This window comes from Ips typographus, linkage group LG11 (assembly GCF_016097725.1).
Source record: "Ips typographus isolate SLU linkage group LG11, UJ_Ityp_2.0, whole genome shotgun sequence".
In the NCBI taxonomy this organism is placed as follows: Eukaryota; Metazoa; Arthropoda; class Insecta; order Coleoptera; family Curculionidae; genus Ips; species Ips typographus.
The window spans coordinates 9,275,116-9,295,364 of NC_138432.1; the positions used below are offsets into that span (position 1 = coordinate 9,275,116).

The following is a 20,249-nucleotide window of genomic DNA, read 5'->3' on the forward strand; positions in this document are numbered from 1 at the left end:
AATTTATAAGTGTGAATCTTAAAGTACATAAAAGGCACGTATTAACAACATTTTTATTAAACTACAGATAAAACTAACATCACAGATTCTATAATCCTAACTAGAGTTATAATGTCTTGGCTACTTCTCTCATCATACCCTTACCATTTTACATTTAGTTAATTATTAGTACAAAATGCACATATTTACAAACTTAGCAGCTTTCAGCTGTCTTTTCTTGCCAATCGTTTCAAAATAGGCAAAGTACGCCTAGCTAATCTCTGTTTTATTTCTGGTGGGGGCCCTTGAGCCCATGGAGGGTCAGCATTAGTCCTGACGTAGTAAATTCCTCTCGCCCTGCAATACAACCTTAAGATTCTTCAGTTTTTTTAATTAATGACGTACGTACTGCCTGGAAACGTGTTCCCCCATCAGGACATAGTCTTCCTCTTTGGGTGAGCACCAATTCAGCATAAAACTAATTAAAGTTGGGCAAGGATAGGCCCAAAAACCCTTTTTAGTTATTATCGACTCTATAAAGTAGGGGGTAACTTTAGTGTGGTCACAGGCCAACGTTTCTAAAAATCGAAAGTTAAATTAAAATTCACTATAAAATTTTGAGGACTTACTGAACACTGTGTCACTTCCACATCCTGGTTGACTTGATCCTCCATTGATGTAGAAGTCAGCGTGCCCATTAGGACCCCACTGTCCTAAAATACCAGCCCCGGTGTGCAAAATGTCCACAAAATGGGCGTCCGATTTGTCCAAATCTCTGGACGCGTTTTTGCCCATGTAGAAGAAGATGGTTGGATCCAAACCTGTATGAAATTCTTCAATAGGACACATTGACAGAATTGCAAGTTTTACCAGTTATTCTGCCAAGTTTTCCGTCAAGTTCTGGATCAATGTAGTTGGCCACCAGACCGGAAATATGAGCCCCTACACTGTAACCTATCAAGTGCAAATCGTCCGCTTTGACTCCCCGAGGATGTTGGGTCAAGTATCTGACTAGTTGAGCAATGCACTTGGCGCAAAATCTAGGTGCCCATTCCATTTGCTAAAATAGGTATCAATCAACTAGCTAGTTAACACAGCATTTCGAAAGTTAATTAACTTTTGATAGCCCTGTAAATATCTAATTGATAATAGGTACCTTCCTCGTTCTTGCATAATTTTACGGAATAACCTTTTCCTTTCCTAATTTCCCAATCAACTTGTATGGTATACACACAAGACAAATTTACGACTTGCTAGATAGTAATTACGTTTAAATACCCGCATAGCATCCGCTTTGGGTTCCAATTTCATCAAAAATATAATCGAACACTTCTTACACTTAGACACGGTTCCTTGACCAAGGTTCCATAGTCCACAATTATAATGTTGTAATTGCCCCTGTAGAAGAAGGCCTCCCTCATATCGGTGCTGGGGGAGAGGTTCCTACCGCCCCCAAAACCATGAACCACTATTTTCACGGGGTACCTTCGATTGAATTGGCTTTCGAAGAGGGATTCTTCTTTTGTTGTGTCTAGTAGCTCGGGATTTTCTTGAGTACGTCTAAACAAACCCAAAAAGATTGTCTGAATGTATTTAATGTTATATTAAGCTTGTTTAAATGTAATTTAGAGTTCTGGCATCTGATAATATATTTTAAGTTTTTTTAGGCTAAAACTGTACTATACTGTGTAACACATAAATAATGCTGGAATGTGGGTTTAATGTCGAAACTAATCATTTGCTACTACCTAGAGATTTTCCACGCCTTTCATCTTAACTATATCAAGGTTCTCTGTGTTTTGCTTGCACTTATAGTTTTAAGTTACTAACCTGGTATAAAGGAAAAATTGTATTTGCTTGTGGGGACATCTGTAAGGTTTTGGGATGCACGAGGAAGTATTGAACAGTTCCTGAATCGATTGGGGCTCCTCGTCTTTTTGGTTTCCTTTGTTTTCTTGTCCGTAGATGCCTGAAAGTACGTTCACAAGTTAAATGGGTTTTCCCACATTATACATGAACTAGATCAGAGAATGCAGTTTTATTGTTTGGTATAGCCTTCACTTAGGTTTTCCGTGTTGTTTAAAGTTACGTCATTAAGGTCAAAGTGTGTGGAAAGTCAAATAGCCGGTACCATTGCGAAATCAATGACCCTTCTCGAAGAACCACTTTCTCGCATTTTATCGAACCGTCTATCATTTTTACTTTCTACCGAGTGTCTGTGTGTTATTAAAATGCATTGTTATGCTTTAATGACAACAAAAATTGTATACATTATATTATACTCGCTCGTATTGCATATTTATAAATTTTACATACTTACAAGTAAAATTAATTATTATTAAGTAACAGCAGATAAATACGGCACTTTCACGTTTCACTATACAGAACGCACTCATTTTTGATTCAAAACAACATATTTATCACCAAAACCGATCAAACATCCAAATAAGGTGAAAGTGATCAGATCATTGCAAGACTGATGGTAAACACAAACAAACGTACCCGCGATGATGGTACCATTCAAATCTGCATAAAATTCAGTTTACCGGTGTGGTGGGTACTTTTAACGGAGAGGTACCAACATCAGAGAGGTGGTGACGTTCACTTTTGGTGAACACACTGCGGTAGTGATAGTGTTAAAGAAGACAGCTTAAACTCGTTCAATTTATGTTATAATTGAGGATAGTTATTATTTGGAAACCACTGATCTAAACTGCGTCCTGTATTAATTTTAAAAAACTTGAACCGTTATAGAGATTCTGCATACATCAAAATTTTGAAAAAAAGTGAAACGACAAATAACTATTTGAGCAACAAGGGAAGAAAATGCAACTTTTGCTTCTGCAAACAATTTCAAAGTTTGAAAGTGCACAAGACAGTTTACTCATTTTTCTACGACCAATGTGATGTTTTATGAAAAAAGCAGCAGTTTATAATATTGGATAATAGTACCTAAAAGGAGGTGTTGTTACGAAGGATATGTTTGTCAATTGGTCAAGAAAGTGTCAGAGGCACCGTATTGATTTTACTTTTACTGGTTGCACTTTTACTCCCTAGGGAGGAAAAGTGATATATTTTTATCACTCAAATGAGGGAGAAAACTTTTATTTTTTATAGGGGTCGAAAGGTTATCGCCAACCTGTATATACAACCAGACTTTTGGCGGTTTCGACTAATAAGTTATCACCAGCCCCAGGGTGCGTATTCTTGAAACGAGGGAAGGGAATTATCAAGAGAAAGACCTGTAGAATGTGACAGGAACCCGTCATTGTCAGCTTCTTCTGTTACATTCTAGCAACACTTCTCTGGAGAATTCCGTTCCCTTCTTTCAAAAATAGGCCTCCAGATCTCAAAATAAAAAATCTGAAACCAACTCCGATTCGTACTAGTCAGTTTTAGTACGGTCCTGTACTAAGTTTATAAAGGTTAACACGTTGTTCGTATCTAAAATCAGAATTCTACGTCCCGCTTTTGACTTGAACGTTCTAAAAATATGCGTTATCGAGAGTGCTTGTAAATATCTAAATTACAAAAATACTGGAACATGCCAATTATGTCAAGATTTCTAGGACGTTTTACATGTGAAGTGAATATTTTTCGAACAATTAATCGGGCCAAAACTATGTCGATACAATGCAACTGTAAAACTACTGAGTTTTTGAGAAGTTTATTTGCTGAAGCGGTAAGATCAGTTCAGCCTGCAACACTGATCAAGAATCAGGTAAGCCTTCACTGCAGCTCCCTCTGGCAGTCTATAGCACAACTATTTTCAACCACATGATTGATTTTAAGATAACATACATAAACAGCCACCTAACGGTTGGAACATGCACTTTCCCAGCAAATCAAGCTTTCTATGCGGTAGGTTTCGGTAAGGCTGTGCTGGGCATGGCCTTAGAATTGGAGCATGTATTTGGAAATCACCTCCAGAGGTCGGTAGTTACAGTTCCTACAGGAATATTTGAAAAATTCCCGGATTTGAAGCACAAAAGTAAAAAAATAAATTTTATGGAAGGGGCTAAGAACAACATTCCTGATGATGCAGCTTTGAAAGGAGCTATAGAAATTAAACACTTAGTAGAACACTTAGGAGAAGAGGACGTCCTTTTTGTCTTAATATCCGGTCCGAACTTTAAGTTATACAAGAAAAACTTACTCTATTAAGTAGATCATTTTTAGGTGGTGGATCAGCTCTTTTACCCTACCCAAAGCCTCCAGTCACTTTAGTAGAAAAGCAAACCCTTATAAAAAGTTTGAGTAGAAGCGGGGCCACAATACAGGAACTTAACACTGTACGCAAGCAGTTGTCACTCTTAAAAGGTTTAGTTTCTAATTCCCGTCAAAACAGTACTTGATACTAAATAATAGGTTTTATAGGTGGTGGATTGGCCAAACTGGCATATCCTGCCAGAGTGGTATCCTTGATACTTAGTGACGTAGTAGGTGATTCTTTAGATATTATTGCCAGTGGTCCCACAGTAGTTTGTCGTGAAGACCCTAAAGAAGCTGTCAAAGTAAGTAAATTTAAAAAAAAATTTCTGGTCTAAGTTGGGTAATTAAAATAATAGTACATTCTGATAACTTAATTATACAACCAAGTTGGGTTATTTAATAAAATCCCGTTACCGGTTAAACGACCAGCACATAGGGATGCAACCTCCATAATTTCCATGATTATAATAATATTAAGTCTGTGTAATTGCTCGCCTAAATGTAGCTGCATTGCATATGAGGGTCTCTCAAAAAGCAGTTTATACGTTGCCAGAGTAAATAATATCTCTAGCTCCCGTAGCGAAAATGCAATTTCACCTCATATTCACCGTATGCTTTTCGTATTCCCGAGTAGAAGGAAGTGCTTTACGATTAACATGCTTCAGTTCTCAATATTTTGCAATTTGAGCCACTTTGATGCAGTTTTATACAGTCTCGATCACGTGCAGGTATTAGAAAAATACGGACTGTTGGATGGGGCTCCCAAATCGATTAGGGAGGTGTTGGAAAAATGTCCAAAGGAGCCAGAAAAGGAGTTTGAGCACGTGTCGAATTTTATAATTGGGACGAACCGGATTGCGACTGAAGCTGCAAAAAATTTGGCTTTAAAACTGAATTTCCAGTGTGTTATTGTGTCTCATAAGGTTTCCAGTTTCACAATTATTTATTAAACAAAAATCGAGTTATTTCTGTTAATATAATCCAGGTTGAGAGTGACGTTTCCAATCTAGCTAAAAATTACGCTAAACTAGCATTGAGCATAAAACAAAACCACCATCAGAACATAAAAGAAGCCATCAAAATGTTTAATTTCGAGCTGGAGGATGGCGCCCAGCAGGAAATCCTTAATTTGGACTCCACCAGGAATATCCTGTTAATATTTGCGGGTAAAAACCAAACCATAAATCAAATTTTTTTTAATAAAGTATTTGATTCTAACAGGGGAACCGACCGTTCAAGTAACCGGGAACGGGATAGGAGGTCGAAACCAACAATTAGCTCTGACCTTTTCCCTACAACTTAATAAACAAGGGACGAAGACCGCAAATTCTGGAAATATTTCTTTGCTTAGTGCCGGCACAGATGGCATTGATGGGCCAACTGATGCCGCCGGCGCCATTGGATCTACAGAATTGGCAACGGCCTGTGCCAGACTTGGAATTAATCCAGAAAGTTACCTCCAGGATAATGATTGTTACAGTTTTTACAGGTTGTTTCAGGATGGAAAGTTTCTGGTTAATGTGGGTCATACCGGGACTAATGTTATGGATTTGCATTTTTTATTAATTGAATAAGTTCTTGTTGAAGTTCAAAGTTTGAAAAATTAGATTTTTATATTTTTGGTAGGAAACTAAAAATATTTTAAATTTGGGGTATAGAACCAGTGCAATTTACAGCCGCAATTCAAAAACACGTGACCTAAACACCGCAGGCAATTTTAGTGTCACGTGATTCACTCAATCTAGTATTTGCGTAAATCATAAACACTGGTCCTAGTTTGTGATTGGTGGAAGCTGAAAGGTGCTTTTTTTAACCAATCACAATAAAGTACCCACTGGGTTGAGATTTATGCAAATACTGCACATGTAAACTTAACATTATATAATGTAATTTGATACGTTAAACGTTAACGATTGGTTAGGCAGGGGAGGTCCTTATTGTACTTCGGTTAGTTCCGTATCAAATTCGGCGAATTTCGAAATAACAACTCAGCCTTATAGTTGACATTTCCATAGTACTACAAAATTGTATAAACACTGCCTGACCTTTTTTTACCTTTACAGCCTAGAGTTATTAAAAAGCAGTCACTAAAGTTTTCCACCATATCTCTCTATTCAATTATCAAGAGAAATGCCTGTAGAATGTGACAGGAACCCGTCATTGTCAACTCCTGCTGTCACATTCTATCAACACTTGTTCACAACTAATAGACAATTATTACAACAACTTTACCTTAAATTAATAATCCTTCCAACAAGAGTTGCAGTTTTCTTTGTAAAGGAGTTTAAAACAAGTCAATCCCACTGATAAAGCATAAACAGCAGCACAGAATTACTAAATTCAATAAAGACAAAAAATAAACAAACATTGTTGAAATGTCAAAGTGTCAAAGGTCAAAATGGAAAGCACGTCAACTTTTGCGGAGTTGCCGGCTTGTGCCATATTTGATTTTGATGACTTGATGGCATAACCGAATGATGCCCAACCAATTATATTTTATTCCATTTTTATTAAATTAAACGTTTTAATTTAAAAAAAGATAGTTATAAAAAGTATTTCGCTTCCCGCTGTTCAAATTAGTTCCCGACATCTAACGAAACCCCACGAATCAATAGGAACCACATGGCCGACAGCATGATTATCGGCACTGTTGTCAACTATTAAACATTCTTGCTCTATTTTAGAGCCGAAAGGGTACACAATTTAGGAGAGCAATGGAAGTTTGGCAACGTTGAGCATGCGCAACTTCACTTTACAACGCCAAAGTGTGTTGGTGTTGCCTACGCTGACAAACCGCATTGTATCGTCGGCGTTGCGGGTTGCGTGTCATTGTCGATTTACGAGCTGTTGGAAGACTTACGAAGTCAAAACAAACCCAAAAAATGCGATCCGTAAAACGATTCAATCCCGGTATTTACGTGAAATTTAAGGTCGTCACGGTTCTAGGTTGGCTTCTGATGGGGCTTGTTCACGGCCAACTCATTATCAATGTCAGAAATCAGGTGAGTTTTGGAAAAACATGAATTTTCTAACCTTACTTTTTTTTCGTTTATGTTTTGCTGTTATTTTTCATATACTTATGTCAATTAGTAGTTTATTTTTTAATTATTACTGGAAATTAAATTTCTTTCAAGTTTTATATTTTAGAATAATAGTAGTTTTGTTAATTCACATTAAGAGCCAAATTTTAAACCAATTATATTTTCGGTTGTGTTAATGTCCTTTTCCCTTTTTTCCGTCACGTGACTGTGTTAATTAATATAGAATGTAGAGTCTCGTGACGTTTGTCAACTTCTGATCTGCTTGCTTTAAGTAGCAATAACTGAATTTGTTCAAAGTTGCAAACAAAAATTAACACTAAATTATTATAATTTTTAAAATTTAAAACTTTATGGTTCGTTTTCATTTCAGTTAAAAAAAAAACTGAACAAAGTTGATTGATAGTTCAAGTACCAACTATCCCTCTTAATTCGAGCACCGTTCACTGTTTCATTCCCGTAACCGAATGAAAAGGCAAAGGTAAACTGAAAAATTAATTAAAAGTTTTCTCTGTGTTTCCCGTCTGAATTGTAAGGATTAGACGTTGCCGAGCATCTTTTGTGTTTTTTAGTGCTTCTCTTTTGGGTTTAAGAGGGCGCGACGTCATCTCGGAATATTAACACTGCACAACAAAAATGTTCTTTAGTTTTTACTGAGTTTGTAGGATTAATGCAGTAATATTATTCTAGTATTTCTTGCAGTTTTACTGTTTTATGATTACACACAAAATTTCAAGTAGTTTTTGATGAGGCTCGAAAAACTAATTACACTTTGTACGTTGTTTCATTCCAGATTCAATCTCTCCATAAACGTCGTCTGGTCTCTGATGTCTTTTTCTCTAGAACGGGATTACCTCGAAGTCCCTTTATAACTGGATGCTTATCTAATTTTCTTTCCGGAAATCTCGGAGATCCGAAAATTACCTAAAAGAACGCGAACTTATAAGAATTTTATATTCTCTTTATTAGTACTTTTTTGGTTGGATAACCGGGAATGAAATCCCATGTGCCAGATTACTTGAATCTTTTTCCAAGTTTTTCTTCTTGTACGCTGACATGTAATCCATTTTAGTCGGAGCATGAATATATCAGCTAAAGGTGCAGCCACATAATCTCTGAATCTGGAAGCGTCCATATAAATATTTATGTAAAAATATAAAACAGCATTTCACTTTGTGAAGGATATATTACGGTTACAATAATAAATAGATTTGAGTTTATATACAGGGAAATTGCATATTCAGTGATACATATAAAGTTTAAAGTTTCTGAAAGCTTATTCAAGTTTTTTGCCTGTATTGCACTTGAATTTTAACCTCCTCGCCCAAAATCAACACCAATTTTAAGGCAAAAGTGCTCGCCTTTTATCCTCTCTTGAATAAATACATAAAAATTGGCCCACGGGGTTGAGCCGCTTTATACTGGGGTAAAGTTTACAAAGCTTCACGCTAATGGATTTATCAATTGGCGTCCTAAAGCAAAACACTTTTAAGTTTGGGCGGAAACAATTAACCTCGCCTTACATCCAAAAAAAGGAAATTTAAGACGTCGATAATCTGTATTAAGACCTTGCTTAAGCTTTTAAGTTGGTTTGTTTTTTCAATTTAAATTAAGTAAGCACTGATCTCTTTCTTATGGTGATAAACATATTTTAAAATATGAATGGATTTTGAGACTAATGTTTACAATAATATCAATCAAAAAAGTAGCTTTATTGTCGGAACCTTAAAGTCATTGACAAAGCCCTGAAAACACATACAAAAACAGCAAAAAAAGTACATACAAAATTATTACACTACACATACAATATGAATCACACATAATTACACCTTACAATTATTAAAATAAAAACAAAACAAAAAGGCAGTTACCCTGTAAAGAGAGGAGAAAGAGGATCAAAAACACAAACAGTGCTGCTTGGTCAATTTATGGCAGAACAAGGCGCCTTAAGAACTGGAGTAGAATTCGTCCAGAGAATAGTACGCCCCAAGCAAAAACCTCTCCGCCTCACGCCTAAATCCATGAGCAGATGGCTGGCCTCTCACATGGTGAGGAAAAAGTCTCTTGCCACCGTAAATAAGCGACGACTTAATCTTCTCCGGGTGAGGAATGGGAAGCCTCAAAACGAATCTACTGCGATTCACCGAGCCGGAGCCCTCAGACAAGACAAATCGTCTCTAAGATGAAAATGCAGCACAAGGTGAGGATACCATGTTCAATGAAGAGGGGTCTACATGAGGCCCTGTATCCAACAGGACACAAGCACCTCAATGCTCGTTTCTGCAGGAGAAACACAGAATTGAAGCGGCTTCGAGAACAAACTCCCCAGAAAGCTGTCAATCAGTGCATAGTATGCACTCCTAGCTACATGGTAATCCAGATTGCCAGAGATTCCCCTCACTGCATGGCAAACAATAGAGCACAGACCGTCCACATGCTCAGCGAATCGAAGCAAGTCGTCAATAATAACCAAGAAACTTGTTCATTCCAGGGGCGCACAATGGCTCACCCTCAACAAAAATCTCCTGCAATGAGCATCCAAAATGTAGGATCTTGGTCTTACTGATATTTAATGACAGTAAGTTGGAATTGCACCAATGTTTGATTATGGAGAGGTCCCCATCAATAGTGACAGTCAATGAATCGTCGCTCTTGCCGCTCCGAAGAATGGTCGCGAAAACAGTGAATTGTCCGTTAATAGGCAGCGAAACAATATCATTGATGTATATCAAGAACAGCAAAGGTCTAAGAACAGAGCCCTGAGGGACACCCGAAGTTAACATTAACTCTCCAGAACCATGGTCCCCGATGAAGACCTCCTGGCTCCGGCCGGACAAGAAAGAGCGAAACCACAACAAAGAAGCGGCTCGGAAGCCATAAGCTTCAAGCTTCCAAAGCAAGATCTGGTGGTCTACCCAGTCGAACAGATCAGATCCTGAAGAAAAGAAAAAATAGCATCATTCGTGCCCATCGCTGGCCGGAAGCCAAACTGAGATGGGCTGAGAAGCTCATGACGCTCCAGAAACGACATCATCCGCCTCTGAACCAGCTTCTCCAGCACCTTAGACAGTGCCGGAAGCAGGGCAATCGGTCGATAGTTAGCCGGGCAGGAGTGGTCACCGGACTTGTAAAGAGGAATAACCTGAGCGCTCTTAAGACATGATGGGAAAACTGCCTTAGAGAAGGATCAGCAAGCTCGTGCGCGCTTACAGGACCGAGAAAAAATGATTGAGGCACCGAAAGATGCCCAAGGTAAGATCTAGGGTCGCTGAAGCCCGAGGAAATGTCCTCAGCGAGAGCAGCCGCCACTCCGCACTAAAATGAGTTGAACTCATGTGGCTGAATATCACTAGATACAGCACGAGTAGACGATCTCCCTATCTAATCTCTCTAATAGCAACAATAACTTTAATTCCTCCTTTATAACAAATGCTCATTCTTCAAAGGGTTTCCTTGAGCCACTATTGAACAGAGCCTCTTTTATTTAACCACTAACCTCGGCAAACACAATTTTTCTTCCAGAATTTCTTAATATTTTAAGGTCTCCCGCCCTTTTATAAAGCCATAAATTAAATCGGAAAAAAAGCGGGTGTCTTGTTTGCTTAAGGCAACCGGGATCAGAGTTGGGCCAATTTATGGTGTTTTATTAAAAATTTATTCGGCACATCCGAAAGGTGAAGGTGAAGTTAGATTAGTGTAATTAAAATATGTTGTTTAAGCTTCTATGTGAAGAAATATTGGAAAATGCAAATAGCAGAGAGCTTCAGTGAGGCAATTGCTTATGCCCTAATGGACTGAAATTACTGCAAACGATACGCTTGATGATAAATCTGGTCAAAATGGAGTGCCAAACTGGCGAATCTTTTTTTTTTGGCGCTTTGTAAACCCTCTCCCCCTGCATCATTTCGAACCCGAAAGTTTAAAAGCACCCCGCGGCTTGAAATACAAAGGCGCCATCTACAGCGTCCCTTAATTTATCCCGCTTTGCTTCTACCATCTCGTTTTTTTTTGGTCGAACTGATTTATTTATCAATAAACCAGGCCTGGAATCGCCAGTGGCAATTAGGAAACATCTGCATATTAATGAAAAGCTCTGAAATTTCAGCCCTCTAGCGTTAACTTTTTGTTTTAACGTTCCATTATGAAAAGCCCTGCTTTTGTCTAGGAACTGTATAACGACTGCAGTTACATAAAAGCCATTCATAGCGGAACGTCTGTGTTTGAATCTACTTTGTCAATTTATACATTATAATGCACTGTACGCCATTTTGTATATGATTTACACTGCAACTGTACTACCAATGGACTTTTTCGGGTTGAACATTCCGTCGAGTTTCCCGGGCGCAACAAAATGCAAATTTCCTCCGATAAAAACTTTCTTAATTTTCCCGCGATGCGCCAAGAAGGAAAACATCCCTGTTTAGGACTTTACATTGTCAGCGCTTCCAACTCTTTAAAACATCTTTAAAACTCAATTTCCTAAACGAAACAGCGCGGACGGGTAACTTTAAAGAGGTTTACTTAAAGGATAATAAAACACATTTTCGGTACCACACCCGTTTTGATGACAAGAGTTATTATGTATGGGAAACTTGACTTGGATTATATTTAATTTGTATATAGATTTGTAACTGTTGTAAAGGATGTTAACATGACATTGGTCCTTCAGTTACACCTCTGTCTTTTGTTCTGTTTTAAACCTGGAAACTGTCAAATTCAATCTCATAGAGTTACAAAACAACGAAACATCCTTGAAGAGGAACGAAATTGGTTAAACGCATTTTATACCTTAATCAGTGCATTTTTGGCATTTGTAACATTTGGCTGTCTGTTTCTGACTTAAGCCTAGTTTATAAAACAAAATTTAATTTTAGTATTAATATTAGTACTAAGAATAGTCTCCATATAATTGCAAAACCATAAAACAAAAATCCAGTAAAAGAATAGAATGACTTGAAAGTTTAGTATCGAAGTTATACATATCAATAATTTACTGGCTTACTGGTTGCACCAAATTTGTTGTAATGCTTATATTTGAGATCTGAGTTTAATCGAAATTTTCAATCTAAATACGCAATTAACCGTCAAGTTAATTATGACCTGGAGGAGCATAAACTTCTCCCAATAGATACATCCATTAGTGAAGAGAGAGCTTCGTAACCATAAGCTGTACACAAAGAAGCTCAACTCTCCGGAATTTTATGTATTTAGATCAAAGTAAAAGCCTGAAGATGAATTTCATGTTTTATTGTGAATATTAAAGCAAGTTGATGTGAATTTTAGCATCTGGGATCTTTTCTGTTTAAAGTGAATTTACTTAACCGCAAGTTAATTACAACCCTAAGAGGACTGATAGATGCATCCATTAGGGATTGGCTTTGTAAAGTTTCGGTGAAGTACAAAAGCCTCAATCTTGAAGCACTTTTACGTATTTATTTCAAGGATACAGTCGAGATTCCGATTTATTCCAAGTTGAAATATTGATTTTCAGCTTATTCAGTTAATTTAACAAAAGTTGTTATTGTTGTCCACTGGAATTCTGTACCAATCAAGAAGTTCGAAAACTTATTCACCTCACAAACCTTTGGAAAATTATTGTTAAAACGCAAACAACTTCTGAGAAAACTAAATTAGATCCAACTAAAAAGAACTCGAAACAATCTTATCCTTGTCCCAAACGTTTGGGAAACTAGGGACAAGAAACACACAACGCTGGCTTCAATTGATTGAATTTCGAATGAAACAAACTACAAAGTAGCAAAGTTGTAATAATATTATTATTCGGACTTTTTTTTGTATATTCGGAGAGTTTTCCAGTTTCACAAACAGACGCCAAAGTAGTCTAGCTTTATTGTAAAGGAAACCATAAAAAAGTGAATTTATTGTCTGAAATCATAATGTTCCAGTCACTCGTTCGGAAAATTACAAAGTTCTGGGCATATAGGGTCCATAATACGGAAAAGCTCGTTCTGTCAGTATTGTTATGTTTATTGTTACGGTTTGGTTTTGTTGGTGTTTTATTGCAATGCTAATAAAGCTGGGTTTACTAAAGATAGAATGACAAAATGTAACTTAGGTCGTATCATCATTTACAAGCGGTCTGAATGGAAATCCGCTCCCCATTTGGGAGACTAATTGCTTTGAGTTTTGTCGATGCTGCTCATAAATAAAAGAAGTAAAAATCCTTTTGAACTCCCACTTGAACGATGTCGGCCCTAATTAGTATCAGTGATTTAAAACAGAAATTAGGTCGTTTACAGTTTCGTACCAATTTAATTCAAGGATTTAGTCAAATTCTGAAAAAACCATAAATCTGAATTGAAATTGGATATAAAAAATTCAATTACATTTGGTTAATGATCTCAATACTGACAAAAATCGTTAATACCAACAAAAATACAGTTTTTATTTTGGTTGTGGGAAACTGCACCTGAATGCCATTTGTATTTATAACTGGAAATTGAAATTTCATATATTAATTTATGCATATAGGACTGTTTTATTTAGGTGACATTTAAAGCAATATTCTGTTACAATTTCGGTCTTAACCTGGCTGGCAGGTGTAGCTTTGCGAATTAGTCGAAGCCAATTAAATCCGAGGAAGTAAATTTATTTTCAATTTCCCTTGTCGATTAGCTCCGAAGCTCGAAGATAATAAATCGGTAAATAACGTGGATTCCGCTAAGGCAACAGGGTAGTTTTTATTCCTCCTCCCAAAACTGACACTCTACCCCCGATGGATTCAAATTGTTTGCGTGAGAACTGTTTAATTAGAGACGGTAAGACGTCACACCCTGTTTTTGGTTCTTTTGACCTTAATCTGATACTGGAAATGTATGGCAAAGAAAATAGTTTTTGACGGTGGCTATTTATATGTTCTGCAACAGGTTCTGTTAATCACAATAATCAATATTTCTGCTGAAACCGAAAGCAAAGTCAAAGAAGAATTATAACATTTTAATGGTGAAGAGTGTATATGAAGCACATCTACAGAAGAAAATAAATAAAATAATGCAGATGGATGATAAAATAGGAAAAGTCTAATTGTTAACTGGAAACTAGTATTATTGAAGATTGATGAGGAATTATAAATTATGATAAATTTATTGTGTGTAGTGTACGAAGCAGTAAACAGGCCTTTGTTTTGTTAATTTTGTAATTTATTAAAAGGTGTGTCGTATACACCAGAGTTGTGAAAAACATAATTTGAGCCACATTAATATTTGCGGTTGTAACTGTGCACGTGACTGAAAACGGGTTGTTTTGGGTGTAGAGCATCTACCAAATAGAAATTCGTGCGTAAAATCCAATATTTAGCATCTGTCGAACCAGCAGCGGTGACGTCACGTTCCAACGATTTCAACGACCACAACTACACGATTTGCGGCCATTGCCGAATTAATTCCTGACACAACCCTCCGGAATCGATTGTCTTTTGAGGTTTCCTTCCTCACAACCATAAAAATCCTTTTCATTAAAGCAACGCGAAACAAACTTCTCAGTTACACGGAAGGGATTGCCACGAAGATTAATAGTCTCCTGCTGGCTTTCTCCTATGTATTTCCCATACTTATGACGGAACAAGAATTAGTGTCGACCCCCTCACCCCCATCCCATGTTGCGACACTGTTTCCTCGTTAATTATAAGGCCAGGCTGGTGTGCCAGTTTTTATTAGGGTTAATTTCAGAATAGTTGGGCTTTGCTTACAGGTTTTATGTCAGTTTGTTTTGTAATTACGTTTTGAGCGTCATATGTGAGTTTTAGAGCATAATTAGAAGTCTTATGTTAGTATCGACTTGTGAATGACACTGGGTTTCACTGTAAATAAGCAAAAGTCCCGCAATGCGCTTGTAAACTAATCTTCATTAGGACTTAATGGGGAATTTTTAATAGTCGAGTCCATTTTGCTGGCTTTACATGTAATTATAAACTTCCGTGTAATATCGATCTGGACCAAAATTACCAATTAGCTCAAAATGTCGTTGATTAACAAATTGCTATCCAGCACTCATCACATTTGGTGCGTTTTGATAAAGGCTTCCAATTTTTTCCTTGTTTATTTAAGCGATGAAATTGGACGTATTTAAACGAAATAGACAAAAACTGTTATCAGTGATGAAAGTGTCAAACGGTGACAACCAACAGTTTTCGCCATTACATTTTCTACCAAATTTGACATCAGTTTTCATTTAAATACATCCAATTTGGCTCACCCTGTACATGCTAATTAAGGATGGCAAAAACCTCTTTGATTTCGAAACATTCACAATCGATCGAGCATCTGTTTGATAATTTAAATTTGGCCACGGGCGTTGGTTTTAAAATGCACAACCTTTGTAAATTAACCCAAACAAAAAGTATTAATGTGTGTGGTACGAATTAATTTATGTGAACTAAAAATTTTGTATTAAACTTCTCGTTTAGCGAAGTCCTAATCATGAAGTTTTCCGCAGCCCTTTAGGGCTTTGTGTGAGTTTAAAGTTAAACTTTCCTCCCCTGCTTTTTCCACAAAATATTTAAGTGTATTTAGTATCAAATTTCACGACTCTTATTAGTTTGGTTAATACTGAAGTAACTCCTGAACTGTTCAAAGATGATTTAATGACAACACCTTTCCTTTAGGAATTTAAATTCCGTGCTAGGAAATTATTAATGAATTCCAACATCGAGAAATGTCTCGAACCTGTGGGGTAAAGTCACGATCTATATGTTGGGATCGAATAATACGATTTTAGGGCAAACCGGAACATGGTGGAGTAATTGGTTAAATTTTGAAACCTTTTAAAGTAACACCCTGAAGTTTCGTTAGTATTAAGACCCTCAGGAAAATTTACTTGACAAGAACGTTCCTGGATTGCTAAACAGAATTTAAAGATTTGTACTTGAAGTTTGTTGAAGTCGTCAAACGAATGGGGAATTCTTTATAATGCTGGAACAGTTCCCCGTCTGTATACCAGATAGGTCACGTTTTGGGAGCCAGCGATGTGTGCATTTCTTATTAACGTTGATTTTTCTGCACACCTTCTTTCTGCTTTATCTACGGCTCGAAGCTTGTACAAATAGGGGGAGGAATTTCCTGGTAAATGATCCGGAATCCCGATTTTTTCTCCGCAAGTTTGAAATTTCCTCGCCTCGAACTGGAAATTCTCTATTTTTCGCGACAATTACGTACTTTCAATAATTCGCCCTCTGTTCGGTCAAATCACTTTGAAAATCAGCAAAGTTTGTATGCGGAACGTGGAGGTTATTGAGTGCCGATGCCAACTTTTTCGATAGTTTTATTGGCTTTCAGGCCCATTCGTTAAACGTTATACGCGGCCAATAAGGATTGTCGAAAACCATCACTGATCATGTAAATTGGTCACGAGTATCCGATAAAACCATTACGCAGGAATTGTTAAACAACAAGCAAATCGATTGATTGTACTCTATTTTAAACTTTTACTCGTTAATTTAACCAACTTATGCTCTGACCATTGTCTAACAATCGATTTTCGGATTGGATGTGCGTGAAACCAGCATGAGTTTTGTATTTATTGAAATGCTAAAGTTGTGACATTGTTACGATTATCAAATTAATCCATTTTACTATGCAAATTTGCGTAATTGACGAGATTGGGTTGATGACGACTGTTAATTTACTGTCATAGTAATTAATAATATAACAGTTTGTGATTTATTATAGTTTTTTTAAACAATTTTTACAAGGATTCTGTTATACAGTCGAAATTCGCTTGATTGTATAAGTTGAAACCGTAATAAAATGTTACATTAAGTGTGAAAAATAATACGAGACGAACATAGGCCTTAACGAAATTTTTTGTGAATTTCGCCTTATTTGACAATAAAGTTATGACAGGTTTAGGACTTGGTTTTTGACGAACATTTAAGAACTACTCTTAAATGTTCTATAAACTGTTGGTTTAATTTTTAGTCTTTTTTTTACTGTTCCGTTTGGCGTCTGTTACTTTACAAGATCAACATCATCAGAAAATCAAAATTTTCACGTGACTAAGAAATTTGTCAAAACAGTCACGTGATCTAAAAATTACCAACTCGTAATGTTTGGGTAAAATGTATATTAATTTCCTTTTTTATCTGTGTAATACGAGGGGTAGACCGCCGATAATTTTTTGTACGCCAAAATGCCTTTAAAATACCTCACAATGCTTCTATTATTGCTCAAAATGCCTCATAGTGATAATGCCTTAAAACTGCCTCAAATTGCCTTGAAATACATCGAAATGTCTTTAAATTATTTAAACTGCCTCATAATACCTTCAAATGTTTACACATTTGAGGCATTCCTAAATTTAGTTGTAAGTTCCCTGGAGTTTAGTTAGTGATAAGTAGCATGTCTGCTTTTACAATTTGTACATGACTTATGACTATTGTCAAAATGTCATAAGGATTAATGATTCAAAAAAGTGACTTCCTCAATCGATTTTCTAAGGTCAGGTGACTGTTTTTCCAAATTCTGACAAACAAAAAATAATTTTTGTACGTCATAGTAACCCAGTTAGCACGTGTCAAATAAAGACACTTATCATTTAAAAGAAACAGTTGAAAAATTTGTAAATTTAAATATAGACAGTTGTGAAAGTGTAAGAACTACGTCACGTGACTTGATAATTTAATTTTTGCGCTTGCAACATTGTAAAGGCCAGTTGACATTGTCAAAAACAGTCACGTCAACTTGGAAAATGGTAAATTAAATTTGGACAGTCGTAAAAACTTAAATTGCAAAATACACGTTACGTGGCGTTAAAAATGCAATTCTGCATGTTCTTGCAACACTGTAAAGGCCATTTAATATCTGTCAAAATTAATCACGTGACCTTTAAAATTTAAAAATAAAAGCTCACATCACGTGACTTTGATTATGCAATTTTAGAGCTTGCAACACTGTAAAAGCCAGTCAAAAACCGTCACGTGACTTAAAATGTAGTTTAAATGTTGAAAATTTGGTAAATTAAATTTACACAGTTGTAAAAGCTGAAATTGTAATATACACGTTTGATAATGCAATTATTTTGAGCTTTAAACACTGTCAAAGCCAACTGACACCTGTCAAAGACAGTCACGTGACCTCAAAAATGTAGTTTAAACGTTGAAAAATTGATAAATTATTGTAAGAAATATTGTTTCAACTCAATATCATGTAACAAAGATTTTACCATAATAATTACATGTGCCAATGCTGTTCTGTTCAATTTTCAGTCAATTTTGTTATATTGATACCTACACTATATTGTCTACTGCAATGTATTCCTTAAAATATCGCTAAATTTCCTCTATTTCTCTCAAAATTCCAATGAAAATATCACAAAACATTTTGAAATATACAGACAATGCTTCAAAATTCACTCAAATGCCTTAAAAAAACGTCAAAATGCTTCGTAATATTGAAAATGTGCCTCATAATACCTCGAATGTGTACACCAAAATACCTCGGTGATCTACCCCTCGGTGTAATATGATCGGCTTATTTGCTCTCACATTAATACTATTTATTGATACGGAGTTATGCGTTAAACAAGTGAATTGCGGCACCAAAATGTTAATTATTCCGGATTATGAACTAGTCTGGGGGAAATAATTACATTGCACGTAATTAAGCCGAACATTGCGGTCGGTTGCCGTTACAACCGAACGAATGACGTTTAATAATAATTATAATTATTGTCTGATTCGGTTTTAGAGCGACAACACAATTTGGACGATTTGTCACTTTCGACAATAATAAAAATTGCCCCGAGGAAAAGTCCATTTTCAACCCTCCCAAACTCGGGTCGTTTCGTTAAATGTGCTTAATTAAACCACCATTTAGTACAAAGAGTGTTCATAATTTCTTTGCGGTGACTTCTCAGAAATGTATTCTATTTAAAATTTCTTAATTATTTTTCGGCGAGCATTTCTTAAGGGTTTTAATTAAACCATGCAGCAGAGGATTATAATGCTAGTTCATTAAAAATGCCTCACTCATATCATTTATCAGTAATAATCCGAAAACTGTACTTCTCTAAATAGGTCCTTGTTAGAATGTTTCGTATTTATTAACTACAACTCCCATCGTAAGGCTATAACAAGTTGACCACTCCAGGGGGACGATAAAAATGTAACGACAAGGACGTTAAAGCAAAAACATCGCTTTAAGCGCAAAACTTTCTGTCCCAATGGGTTTATGAGCCTCCGGGGATAAGTTGAAAAGTTGGTTGGGGTACAAAAAAAAATTCAAAGAAAACACAAAAACTTTTCCAACCTCGTCTATTTTACGAATTATACACAAAGCCTAGCTTTATACTGGCAAGCAGAAAGCTGTTTATTGAAATGGCTTCCCTTTTTTGTGCACGGAATTTCGTCTTTAATTAAAATTACCGGCCTTTCCCGCTTTCCTTATTGTTTTCTATTTTAATGGAAGTTTTGCGTATAATGAAGCAACTTCAATTTTATTGTTCCGAGTTTGATCGTATTAAGTTGAATTTCAGCCTCAAATATTCATTGCAAAAGCCTTCGAAATGTAATACTAAAAGATGAATGTGAATGTAACATTTTTACGATTGAAAATGTCTTTTATAAAAGATACGGGATGTCGTATCGTCCAGCTGTTTCCAGTTTTAGGGCCATGAATAAAAGATGCACTTCAATTTGCAGCTGAATGTATGCAACAACTTAAAGGTTGTGAATGCGCTTGTATTGTTGGAGACATTTTAAAAAATTCTAATTTTAAGATTGAAGGAAGTAAGGAAGTTGTTCAGTCGCCAGCCTGACGGAAATAACTTTTAAACTGTATAAAATAGTCGTAAAATAAATCTCCAATGTTGGAAAATTCCCAAGTCGGTCGAATATCGATAAATTTCCCATATTTTTCACTCCGCGCTAAGTGGACTGTTTACGTGCTATTTTTGTAAAACTTCAATATCACCACGACTATAATTCACACTTTAGATGAACATCACTCATGCAAACAATATCTCCAAAACCAAACAATCACTGAAAAAGCTTTTCGACGTTGTTTG

At 36.3% G+C, this 20,249-nt stretch overlaps 3 protein-coding genes across 6 annotated transcripts in view; 2 read left to right on the forward strand and 1 right to left on the reverse strand.

Annotated features, from left to right (window-relative positions):
• Nucleotides 1-39: 39 nt before the first annotated feature.
• On the reverse strand, nucleotides 40-3,077 carry LOC145735091 (pancreatic lipase-related protein 2). The gene is made up of 7 exons (XM_081988818.1): nucleotides 2,300-3,077; nucleotides 1,810-1,948; nucleotides 1,317-1,539; nucleotides 850-1,039; nucleotides 609-800; nucleotides 389-557; nucleotides 40-336 (listed from the first exon to the last, which is right to left on the reverse strand). Exons 1-7 carry the CDS (start codon nucleotides 2,373-2,375, stop codon nucleotides 204-206), a joined length of 1,122 nt encoding a protein of 373 aa, XP_081844944.1. The 5' UTR covers nucleotides 2,376-3,077; the 3' UTR covers nucleotides 40-203.
• A 280-nt stretch (nucleotides 3,078-3,357) lies between these two features.
• On the forward strand, nucleotides 3,358-6,294 carry LOC145735090 (glycerate kinase). Of its 3 annotated transcripts, XM_081988815.1 has the most exons (8): nucleotides 3,362-3,492; nucleotides 3,549-3,700; nucleotides 3,772-4,102; nucleotides 4,159-4,299; nucleotides 4,357-4,493; nucleotides 4,920-5,114; nucleotides 5,177-5,357; nucleotides 5,413-6,294. In XM_081988815.1, the coding sequence occupies exons 2-8, from the start codon at nucleotides 3,602-3,604 to the stop codon at nucleotides 5,763-5,765; spliced, it is 1,437 nt and encodes a 478-aa protein (XP_081844941.1). In that variant the 5' UTR covers nucleotides 3,362-3,492; nucleotides 3,549-3,601; the 3' UTR covers nucleotides 5,766-6,294. The 3 variants fall into 3 exon arrangements, with proteins under 3 accessions (XP_081844940.1, XP_081844941.1, XP_081844943.1); XM_081988814.1 differs by having other exon boundaries at nucleotides 3,358-3,700; XM_081988817.1 differs by having other exon boundaries at nucleotides 3,413-3,700; nucleotides 3,845-4,102.
• A 240-nt stretch (nucleotides 6,295-6,534) lies between these two features.
• oaf (BRICHOS-like domain-containing protein out at first) overlaps nucleotides 6,535-20,249 on the forward strand; it is a 28,566-nt gene continuing 14,851 nt past the window's right edge. For both annotated transcript variants that reach the window (XM_081988819.1, XM_081988820.1), the window contains exon 1: nucleotides 6,535-7,193. In XM_081988819.1, coding sequence (XP_081844945.1) covers nucleotides 7,074-7,193 — 120 coding nt within the window. In that variant the 5' untranslated portion in view covers nucleotides 6,535-7,073. The remainder of the gene's footprint in view (nucleotides 7,194-20,249) is intronic.